At 32.6% G+C, this 12,486-nt stretch overlaps 2 protein-coding genes across 3 annotated transcripts in view; both read right to left on the bottom strand.

The window, feature by feature from the left end:
- Nucleotides 1-2,594, bottom strand: part of LOC111055437 (gamma-tubulin complex component 6) — a 26,078-nt gene extending 23,484 nt beyond the window's left edge. For both annotated transcript variants that reach the window (XM_039425545.1, XM_039425546.1), the window contains exon 1: nt 2,486-2,594. The gene's annotated coding sequence lies outside the window, so the exon portion shown is untranslated. The remainder of the gene's footprint in view (nt 1-2,485) is intronic.
- The window catches only part of LOC120350796, a 12,865-nt gene extending 379 nt beyond the window's left edge, over nt 1-12,486 (bottom strand). Inside the window, exons 1-5 of the mRNA XM_039425651.1 lie at nt 12,186-12,486; nt 11,741-11,912; nt 10,395-10,627; nt 7,824-8,089; nt 2,486-2,591 (exon numbers count right to left, since the gene is read on the bottom strand). Coding sequence (XP_039281585.1) covers nt 2,486-2,591; nt 7,824-8,089; nt 10,395-10,627; nt 11,741-11,912; nt 12,186-12,221 — 813 coding nt within the window. The 5' untranslated portion in view covers nt 12,222-12,486. The remainder of the gene's footprint in view (nt 1-2,485; nt 2,592-7,823; nt 8,090-10,394; nt 10,628-11,740; nt 11,913-12,185) is intronic.

The following is a 12,486-nucleotide window of genomic DNA, read 5'->3' as shown; positions in this document are numbered from 1 at the left end:
AAACATAAGATATCATACCTAAAATATTTTAATTTGATGTACATATACTGTCTTCCTCAGTTCCTCTGAATTTATTATTAGTAGGGCTATACTCCCAGATTAATTTTCTCTCTCTGAGTTTAAGTTTTATTTTTTGTGTCATGTGTACTGTATTGTATTGTTTTTCTAATTCTCTCTTTGCTTACAAAAGGAATTGCATATATGGTACAAATGAATTACATTATGTTACTAAATGGATTGCATATGTACAGTGAATTGTAGATTAATAATTACATGAATCATCTCTTTTTCTTTTGAGTTTTTAAATTATTATGAATTCATTCTAGTTTTTCTGCTCTCTTAGTATTTCACTCTTAGTACTTCTTCTTTTCGGATTGAAATTTTATTTTTATTCTCTAGTTTTTCATACATTCCATATGTTTCTTTTTTCTTTTTATATTTTTTCTATTTTCGACTGAATCTCAAGCCACTAATTATAGCCGACTGATTACTCGTTGCCATCGCTCAAACTACTTAGTTTTGCTGGTAACGCCAATTATAATATTATAATCGATTTTTAAATGGAAAATATTTTAATTTTAAGTTTTTGTAATGTATTGTATATGAAAATTTTTATATTTTTCACATTTGTAAAGTTTGTTTAATGATTTTGGCAATAAATATTTCTTTCTTTCTTTCAAGAGGTTAATTCACGGAACTGGGAGGATTGTAATGACAGAAACGTGAATTTTAAAGAGTACTACATTGGAATTGGTTATGTTCCCATAAAACAAGTGTAAAAACCATGTTTTTTTTGTAGGAGATTGATTTAATTATACTCAGGAAACCCCAAACTTCTCATACAAAGTGATTCTATACAGGGTGGGTGAAAAGTCCGAGAACGGCTTAATATCTCATACATAAAGGTAATTTGACGTTGAGTTTGATTGGGGATCCTACTCAAATTGAAAAACTACTTTAAAATGACTTTAATTATTTGGTCCGCCATATTGAATGCAACTTCATTTTTTTTAAATAGAAAGGTGCTCATGCGATTTATGATTTCGATAGGGAATTTCAAGGAAAAATGAATGGTGGAAACCGCATATCGATATCTCAAACCGTTTCAAAGATATTCACATTATTAATCAATACCACACATGTATTTCATTTCTGATTTGCATGGTACTGATGGTGAAGCTGCGTTTACACCGGAGTTAATAACACAAGTTTTTAACATTTCTGTTATCAACTGATGTTAATTACAAAAGTCAATAACAGCATGTTGAGTTGCGTTTACACCGGAGTTAATAACACAAGTTTTTAACATTTCTGTTATCAACTGATGTTAATTACAAAAGTCAATAACAGCATGTTGAGTTGCGTTTACACCGGAGTTAATAACACAAGTTTTTAACATTTCTGTTATCAACTGATGTTAATTACAAAAGTCAATAACAGCATGTTGAGTTGCGTTTACACCGAGTTAATAACACAAGTTTTTAACATTTCTGTTATCAACTGATGTTAATTACAAAAGTCAATAACAGCATGTTGAGTTGCGTTTACACCGGAGTTAATAACACAAGTTTTTAACATTTCTGTTATCAACTGATGTTAATTACAAAAGTCAATAACAGCATGTTGAGTTGCGTTTACACCGAGTTAATAACACAAGTTTTTAACATTTCTGTTATCAACTGATGTTAATTACAAAAGTCAATAACAGCATGTTGAGTTGCGTTTACACCGGAGTTGATAACATGAGTTATTAATAAAAAGTTGTCAACTTGACTGAATCTACAAAAATATTTCTTGGAAAAAGTTAATAACTTGGGGTTTGCAACAGAAAATTCCTAGTTATTAACAAGATCTATGTTATCCATCGAGAGTCGGTAAAGATCAATGTGTTATGTTAATAACAAAAGCCTCTTTTATCGCATTAACTTTTGTTAATACGTTACTATCTTCCCCGCAACCCCCTCGCCCAGCATCCCTACCCTACAACTACAGCTGTTCCCTAATAACTACAGCTGCAGACAAAACACTTGACAAAGTTATTAACTTTTGTTGATAAAAAAACTAGGAGCCAAAAAAAGTTATTAACTTATGTTGAAAACTTTTGTTTTAAACTCTGATGTAAACGCATTATAATTCATTTACAATAGATCAGATGAAGATCATTATGTTAATGATCACACATATGTTTCAATTCAAATTTGAAGACAATTTTTCGCTTCTGGCTGTTATATCATATGAATACTCTCGTTAAATGAAATCATATGTAAATCAATTATATTGATAACAAGATATTGTTAATAACAAGGAATTATCTGTTAGAAACATGAGTTATTAATTTTTGTCAAGAGAAATTTTTGACGATTCAGTCAAGTTAATAACTTTTTGTTAATAACTCGTGTTATTAACTCCGGTGTAAACTCAGCTTAGAACTAAATTTATTATACGACTATAAAATTATGTTATCAATAAAAAACGCAACAATTACCAAATGGGAGCTACGAAAGCTGGGCAGTGTCAATGATCTAGGCACATCCAAGTTGAGCTCTGGTATGCATAAAGGATTGAGCTTTTGGGTAGCACTTACTGAATTCCTGGAAAGAAAAATTCAAATTTAAAGCACTCACGGAATTACTAGAATGAAAAATTTAAATATAAAGCTATTTTCTTCCTACAAAGAAAATGTGAAATTTAATAAATAGTGGTTCGAACAAAGTATTCATTACACACTGTCTTGTTAAAAGGTATCGTTCGATAAATTTATTTGATGCATCAAGAATGAAACGATATTTTTGATGATTGATTGATCATGATTTGAATATATCAAACAATCAATTCATTTGTTCTTGAAAAACATACAAATAGAGTTGAGCTTTTATGAGATATTCTTGTGTATGTTAAAATTCCACAACATCATATAATAACTACATTTTTAATATACTTATAGAATAAACAAGGAAACAAATTGAAAACAAGTACTATATATGAAGGGTTAGTAGAGCTGGAATAAGACAATTAAGAATTGAATTAGGAGTAGTGGTAGTAGTTTATTTAGTATTGGACACCAATTATTAACCTTATTATTTTATATTAGATCACATAGAAGAAAAATATCACAGATTGAATTACATATCACTTATCATTTCTCTAATCTCTAAAGCCTTCTCAATGTGAAGAAAAACTCTATTTATCTTCTCTTCTGACAGATTTGACAACATTACCATCAACCTATCCTCATTATTAACTAAATTTTGGTAAAATTTACCTATAAATTTAATTCTACAGCATCTGTACATAGGACAACGCAACATAAAATGCTCCAGAGTTAAATTATAAAAAGAGATCACTTTATGCAGACTATGATTAAGTGGAATTAATCTACAAGTGTTTGACTAATTTCACTATAAATAAAGTGAAACCATATAAAACCTCAAGTTATTAATAGCTTCTAGCACCAACTTCCTCGTTGAGAAATTGTTCCGACTAAATTCAAGAACAAACTTTTACAGAGAATCGTTTACAGAGTAGTTTAATTAGAATTGTTTTACTAATTTTACCATAAATAAAGTGAAACTATAATATACGAAACCTCGAGTTCTACAATATAGCTTCCAACACAACTTCCCCGTTGAGTGGTGTAGTCCGACTACACTCAATTTATTTTACTATAGAATATGGGGGACCGAGCTTCGCTCTGGAGTACAAAAGCAAAGAAAAAATATATTACGAAAGAAGAAATTATAATAACATTCATACAGAAATGTTCTATCTAATCACAGTAAATTGAGATTGATTCCCAGAGGAATGCAATAATTACCCTCACAAAGGCTCAGTTGCACAAAAGCCGGTTAAATTTTAATCCTGATTAACTTCACGTGAACCAAATCAGAGAATACTTTTTCAAAAAGATGGATCTATTGGAATTAATCAGGATTAAAAATAACCCGGCTTTTTTGCAACCGGCACTAAGTACCTGATTGAATGATTACAAAAGTTCAACAGCTGAGTCATAATTTTGACAAAGTCCCACACACATGAACTCGCTCACTCACTTCCATCACCAACAGACGACGAAATCATTATTATCAGCTGTTTTTCCAAGGATGAATAATAATTATCCTTTTAATGTCCTTCAGCGAGTTTTCCCAGGGATGAGACCTAGTGCAATCGAATCTTTATATTATAAACCTACTATGTTCTGAATTCCGTGAGAATCGTTGGAGCCGTTTTCGAGATCCGTTGAAATACAAACATATAAACATCTAAACATATAAATAGAAGTTGCTCGTTTAATAGTATAGGATTAAGTGAAACTGTAATATAAAACCTGAAATTATCCAATAGCTTCTAGCACCAACTTTCCCCGTTGAGTACAGTGATCATACTAAATTCAAGACCAAATTTTCATGGAGAATAGTAGGAAATTCAGATTTATTTTGAGCCAAATCGATAATAATAACTCATATTTCTCACGATTTCAATGTCAAGTGAGCGGCACGGAAACAGAAGGCATTCAACTTGCAAGAATGCATGCTGCCCGATCATAAAATGTCCGATTTGAATAAATTTGGATTGACTTGTTGCTTCCTCATTGTTTCCCAATGAATTTAACCATATTTCGTGGACAAGTCTAATATGTTTCAGATTCTGATCAATGGTTTTAAGTGCCGTTTAGTGTGCAAGTTTCAATGGAATCTTAGTTTAAATCTGTATTGATTCTCGTTTGTTACAATGTGGTTCATTTTGAGATTAAATCACCAACTGATTCAATTAGGTTTAAGCGTTCACTGAACAAACGTTACTATAGTGAGGTCCACTTTATAATGGCAGTGGAGGAATAAAGTAGAAAAACGTTGCCGATCATCTGTCTTGTCAATGCCTACTATAGACGGTAGCTGATACAGGTTTATTGATGTATTATTAATTCCCCCCTACACATAGATGGATAGTCTATAGTGAGGTCCACGTTATAATGACAGTGGATAAAGATAGAAGAATAGCGATGCCGATTCTCTGCATTAATTAATCATATTTCTACACTGTCAAAAACATAATTGGCACCGTTGTGGACCTAGAAAAGGATAGTAACACCGCCGGCTTTGTCGAATAGTAGACAAAGATTGCAAAACCAAAGTTGATCAAATACTGTCATTATAACGTGGACCTCAATATAGTAGGGAGATTCCAAAATATGTTGTATATTGTATTTCATATTCGTGTATTATGTTTTTGGAAATAAACTGAAATTGAATTGAATTAACTGTTCATTCTCGTTTAAAATAATCAATTACATTCTATTAAGCAAGAAATTATATTTTCAATAATTTAATAATGAATTCCCATAATTGAGATGAAATATTTGGTTAATTAATTGATTATTAAATCTACATTGTTGAAAGACGATCTGGCAACAGAGCAAAGCTAGAAAGAGATAGCGCTATCCGCTTTGTTGAATGATAGACAAGGATAGCAATACCATTGCTAGTCAAACACTGCCATTATAACGTGGACCTCCCTATAAGTATAACATGGACCATGAACGTTTGATGCTAATTTACAATTACATGAAGGCAAGGTTCCATTAATTATTTTTTGTTTATTCCGGGTTCAAACGAACAGCGGATTTATCTCAGTTTAGACCGAGATGGTGCATGAGAGCTGATCATACAAGGTGAGTTTTGAACCGAATCAGCTAATAGTTTAATGATAAATTGTGTATATCTAATTAATAAATGAATGGATATGAATTTTTATGAATCAGAATAGCTGAACTAGGTAATATTCAATCCCATCTGTTGGAATTGATTGAATTAATTCAACTTACGTGTGAATCTAAAACTTTTTTTATAGACAAATATATAGGGTTGGGCAGGGAGGTAGGCCTATGGATGATTTAAAATAACGAAACTCAATTTTTTTTAGTATGTACCTTGGATACATAAATGACTCCAAAACTAAATTTATACATTTTACAAGAAACCAGGGGGAAAGGATGGGCAGCCTGAAAATGGATGAACATAAATTCAAACAAGTGCAGGAATTCAAATATTTCGGAGTAACAATCTCAAGTAAAAATGTGGATAGTGTAGAGATACAAAATAGGGTAAACTCAGCAAACAGGTGTATGTAGCCTATGCCTGCAAAAAAACTACTTTCTTCAAAGTCCCTATCTCACAGAACAAAGCTTAGACTATACAAGCCAATTATGAGTCCAGTGTTACTCTATGGGTCTGAAACTTGGAAAATGACCAAGAAAGAAGAGCAAAAGCTCATGATGTTTGACAATAAAGTGCTGCGAAGGATATATGGGCCCACGTACAAGCAAGGAGAATGGAGGAGGAAACATAATAAGGAAATCAGAGACCTTTACAATAAACCAGACATTGTAAGTGAAATAAAATGTAGGAGATTACAATGGGCCGGGCACGAACTCAGTAGAGCAGAAGAGTTCAATCTGGGAAAAGTTTTAGCACCCAACCATCCTGGAAGAAGACCCCGCGGGAGACCCAGACAAAGATGGTGGCAACAGGTTAAGACTGACATGGAGAGACTTGGAGCGACAGAAAGAGATGCTGAATAGCAAACTACGTGGAGACAGTTTGTTGGTGCAGCCAAATATCAACTTAGATATAGATGGCCCTGAGAGTAAGTAAGTAAGTAAGTATGTACCTTGGATAGGGCTTGTTAAAAACACGTGTATACATAGCCCTTGACGACCTGAGTGAAACAATAAAACAAGAAATTCGAACGGTACCACCTGCAATGCTTCAGAGGAGTACGGACAATTTCTCACAACGTCTATAGGAGTGTATGGACAAAAATCTGGTGTGGCGCACTCACACAACTTTCCTTGCCGTTATGAAAATTGATCACCTGACGCTAGTGTTCCCGCGCATCTCAAGTCTACTATTCCAAGATTTGAGCCAGCTGGTGACAGGGCAATAACGCTGGGAACACACGAGGTCTGATATTTCTTCATAGTAAATGATTTAATAGAATCAACAGTTGGCAACAGTTTGCAATTGAATAATCACATTTTCTCGAATTTCGAGCTTATTTTCAATTTTAGGTGAGAATGTTACTGAACATTAATTGTAGAGATTTTCATGCTCAATATTTCCCACTTGGAATTTTCCGTTTAAATTGTATCTGAAGCCTGATAATTGGCAATCTAAAATCAAACTTTGTATAGATGGGGCGGAGCTCTTGAAATTTTTACAGATATGAGACTTGTGGCAGCTGATATAGCTTATCAATGACTTTTCTAGGTATGAATTAGATCAAAATCGTTGGAGCCGTTTTCGAGAAAATCACGAAAAACCCTGTTTTTGACAACATTTTCACCATTTTAGCCGCCATCTTGAATTGCATTTGATCGAAAATGTTCGTGTCGGATCCTTATAGTGTAAAGACCTTAAGTTCCAAATTTCAAGTCATTCCGTTAATTCGGAGATGATATATCGTGTACACAGACGCACATACACTCATACACTCATACACACATACAGACAAAAACCCAAAAACCACTTTTTTGGACCCAGGGGACCTTGAAACGTATAGAAATTTACAAATTGGGGTATCTTAATTTTTTTCGGAAAGGAATACTTTCCTTCCCTATGGTAATAGGGCAAGGAAAGTAAAAAAAAATATTTTGACCTTTGATTAAAAATGAGTGTGTAACTGTTATTTCAAATCATCCATACCTCCCTGCCCAACCCTATAGATAATTATTTTTAATAGCTCATTTGAGCATCACCCGCAATGTAAAAATGAATTGAGATTCCTTTTATGAACTGATAATTGATGTAAAAATGCCTGTTACTTACTTGTATTTATTCTTGTGCTGTGCGTACCATACAGTGCTGTACTTTTCAAACAATACTAAGTGAGAGCCCGGCAGTGCATCGAACGGTGCATCAAGCGAGTGACTCTTAGTTTTCAGAGGAGGTTTAACGCCTTTTGCCGGCAATTCAACATCGAACAGGGACGGTGAGTACCTCCTGTATGTTCTGTCTCTGCTGCTCTTCAAAGCAGCATTCACCTTATCTTCCACATCTATTTTGAAAATGTTCTCGTAGAAGGGCTGGTTCATCTGAAACGTGGTCAGTATGGGATTAGTTTGTCAATATCGAGGACCGAGCTTCGCTCTGGAATACAGAAGCATAAAAATTGATTACGAAAGAAAAAACTTTTTCCTACAGTTACGTTGAAAAGTGGCCATTGCTGCACTGATTACAGAACGCAAAGAATCACTTTTCCGCTCTAGTGCGGGAAAAATTTTTCTGCACTCCAGATTTGCAACATGGCAACGCAAAATACTTAGTAGGTTATATGGAGCAACAGTGCAGCAAAATCAAAATGAAGTTGGTAACAGTGACTGCTGTGGCTGCTATAGTGAGCAGAGGTGCAACCAAGCACAACGCGCTAATTATTATTCATTATATATTATAACCAAGGACAACGAGGACTTTAGGATTTTAGGATTAAGGTTTTTATCAATAATAAAATTACACAGAAAAACATTTGATGCATTTCAGGCAATTTTACCCATAATTACCCACTTTTCATATTCAATGGTAAATGTAGGAAAAACTTAATGTGAAATACGTGCGCAAAGTTCCTCTGCTGCACTCAAGAAACCATTCCGCCCTCGCCTACGGCTCGGGCGTATACGTTTCTTTCGGTGCAGCAAACTGTCACTTTGCGCACTAGTTGCACAAATAACTATAATAACATTCAATCTAATCACAGTAAATTGAGATTAATTCCCATAGGAATGCAAAAATTTCCCTCACAAAGGCCCAGTTGTACAAAATCCGGTTATGTCCGGTTATATATTATGTTCTGAATTTCGTGAGAATCGTTAGAGCCGTTTTCGAGATCCGGTGAAATACAAACATATAAACAGAAGTTGCTCGTTTAATAGTATAGGATTCGCAAAATGAAATTATTTGGGAATAGCACTTATTTTTTGAAAAAAAAAATTTTGCCTAATTCAAAATGTCTTGTATCAATAATGTTTTGTGGCACAAAAGAATCATTTAAAAAAAAAAAATATTCAAGAAACTAGCCAAGAGTAACAGCTAAGACCAACACTACCTAAATTAATATGTCTATAATAATTTTTCTATAAAATTAATTTTCTCAATAACTGTATGATAACCTGAAATTTGAAGGGGAAATGAGACAAGTATTGCTTTAGTATTTTATATACCAATGTGTTTAAATCATTGTCATTTGTAACATTAATAAATAATATTTCCTGTAACCTTATTCAGTGATGTACTTCATCTAGCAATCTAGTCTGAGAATTTCTCATCACATACTGTCCAAAAATTCTTATTATTTGTAATTTTTGACCCAATTAGACTATTCAAAATACGAATGAAAATCGTAATACACATTGTTAACCATGGTGTGATAGAAACCTTATGTAGCCTATACTAGTCCGTATAAAGTTTACAGTGTCTGTCATTGTTATTACTGGTCTTTCAGTTTATAAGAATACTAATGTATATTTACTGAATAGAATATAAGAAAGTAATTAATGAGAAAGTAAGAATTTCCACAACAGCAAAATCTTACAATGAACAAGCATAATAGACCTATGTCTATCTTTAAATCGTATAAGAGATGTAAGAATTTTTTTTGTGTAGTTGAGAAGTTGATATTGTGGTAATTATTCATATTGAATGAAAAAGACTAAGAAATTGTCTAAAAACCACTGATTTATTGATAATTATCTTAGTCTTTTTCATTCAAGATGTAAGAATGCTCGGAATTAATAAGTTATTGATGAAACACCAGAATATTGTCTAATAATATCAAGAATTTACTGAAGTAGCATACATTTTTCATCACCTATAGTGTTGAAGATGACACCCTAAGGTGCGTACAGATATTCGCGCCGCGAACATGAGCAATTCACTTTTAATCAGCTGATGCCAAGCTTTTTATTTCTGTATCTTACCGTTTCTGTAAAAATACAGTGATAATCAGCTGATTGGAAATGAATTGCTCATGTTCGCGGCGCCTATATCTGTACGCACCTATACGGTAAGTGTTGGAACATGTATGTAAATTTTCAATAAATGCATGATATTATTAGACAATATTCTGGTGTTTCATTATAGATAAATATAACTAAATCTCACCAGAAACAGTATAAGAATTTCTAAGTTACTTGGATGTTGAACTGACATTGTAAAACTTAGTACGGTAACTTAATTTATAAAGGGGAAGAGCATCTTATTTATGGAGTAAAATAAGGAATAAGCTTCAAAATAGAAATAGTATGCTTTTCTCATGGAAACAATGACGTTCAAAATATTATGCTACATTTTTTTGTGAACAATAGACGTGTAGCATATAAACATTTATCAAAAACCTATATTTACCTTTGAATTGTCATCCTCTTTTACAGTATCCCGTGACCTGGACATATGCAGTAAAAACACAAGCAAATTCTTCAAATTTGGATTTGTTTTCAAGAGCTTAGATAACTTATCAACAGTTGATGACAGTACTTGGTTTTTCTTGGCAGTCCAGGCTGAGTTTTGGAGATTATTGAAATATACCACTTCCACCAAATTTCCAATGAGTTCATCATTGTCAATTTCTTCATTTTTGTCTGTGGACAGAGAAAGACAGGTGTTAAATTTCAAAATTTTAGTTAAAAATTGTTCACTGCCGTATTCGAATAAATAGATCAATGCAAAATGCGTTTGCTGTTTTTTGCGCTCAGATTCTTTGCGGATGCTAATCTTTCCATAAAATGTAATTTATATTTATGTTTGTGAACTGTATTTTGAATGGAAATAAATTTGAATTGAATCACAAGAAAATGAACAATATGACCTGGATAAAGTTGGAGTTACTGTCTAAGAACAAAGGAGAAAGGTGTCAAATTTAAAAAATGCTCACTGCAGTATTCAAATGAAAAGATCAATGATAATTGATGTGTTTGCTGTTTTAGAATGAAGAAAATGACCTATAGCAGTGCGATGGAAACAAATAATATCATCAATAAGACCAGGATATTTCCAGAGACTTGATCTATGGTCAGATTAACGTCAGAGAAAATATTATAGAAACCCATTGGTGCCAAATTCTTCATTTCCAACGCCTTCTGTAGGAGATAGCTGTGATTTAAGATATTTCGGTACGGTAAATATCATTCATTTATTTATACAATATGACAATTTCCACTGAGTCTAACAAGACCCATTATAGTGGTACAAAAAAAATAGCACTGTACATGAATAAAAAATGATCTAGAATAATTGATAATTGTTTCTTTTTAATTAGTCTAATAGTTGATTCAATCTGAAATATATTTTCTCATGTTTTAATGATACATTTTCATAACTAAGATGGAATAATTTGGTGATTTATCATATAGCTAGTTTCATATAAACAACGGTGGCTAAGGAGATTGATTGATTGCCTTTATTAGGGTGGAGTTAGGACTCCTGGTCCTCTCTGCCACACAAACCTGAAGGTGCAGAGCTAGAAAAAAATGAAGTTATCTGCTTTGTCAAATCACATACAATAGGCTAGTAGCAAACCAATGTTGATCAGATGCTGAATTAAAATGACATAAAATAAATCTCACTGTAGCATATTTCCATATTTCTTTATTCACATAACTTAAAAACAATAAACACCAGTTACAGGTTATGGTAGTGTGAATGTAGCTGTAGATGACAAATAAGAATTTAATTCGTACAAACAATTTACTTACCTAATTTGTGATCTGTAGAAGTTGGTTTGAAAATCAATGTTTCATATGCACAGGATCTCAGTTTATTGACCAGTTTTTTCTGTTTGCTGGGGGAGTCTCCCAAAACATTCTCACAAAGTTTCAATGAGAGGCCAGTCAAGAGTTGAATCACACTATTGTCTTTGTTTTCTCCCTGAAATTACAATTTTGAAAGCTAATAATGAAACATCAATTTAGAATACTCTAGTGTTCAATCTTAATTCAAGCTATGAAAACTTAAATTACAGTACCGACAATCATAATTTCAGCTAGAGTATGAAAGCTATAAATTCAGTAAATTAAGACAAATATTATTATAAACAAGCTAAAGTAAAAATATTACAAGAATAGCCTAATAGACAATTGACTGGGCTATTTCTATTAACGGTATGATGAACAACAAAAATAATAGGTATTGAATACTCACCATGAATTCAAGCTTATTGTTGAGGAAATAATCCATTCTTTAATCTTCCAATTTAAAAATAATAAAAATACTTGAGATTCCAAATGGGAGGTTCATCTATGAATCTTCAGTTGAACCGTTTTTGATAACCTTACAAACAAAAGCTGTTGAATTTGTACCATTTATAGTGATAAATCATCAAAATCTTCACATGTTCTAAGAGCCAAGAAATAATAGAATTATTTTGGAATTTAGACGTTTTCCAGAAAATAAAGAGATTGGGATTTGTTTATATTTTGTGACCAAAATATAGATAACCTCT

Source organism: Nilaparvata lugens, chromosome 4 (genome assembly GCF_014356525.2).
Source record: "Nilaparvata lugens isolate BPH chromosome 4, ASM1435652v1, whole genome shotgun sequence".
Lineage (NCBI taxonomy): Eukaryota > Metazoa > Arthropoda > Insecta > Hemiptera > Delphacidae > Nilaparvata > Nilaparvata lugens.
The sequence above is the reverse complement of the archived record's forward strand: the minus strand, read 5'-3'. Positions and strand labels throughout refer to the sequence as shown.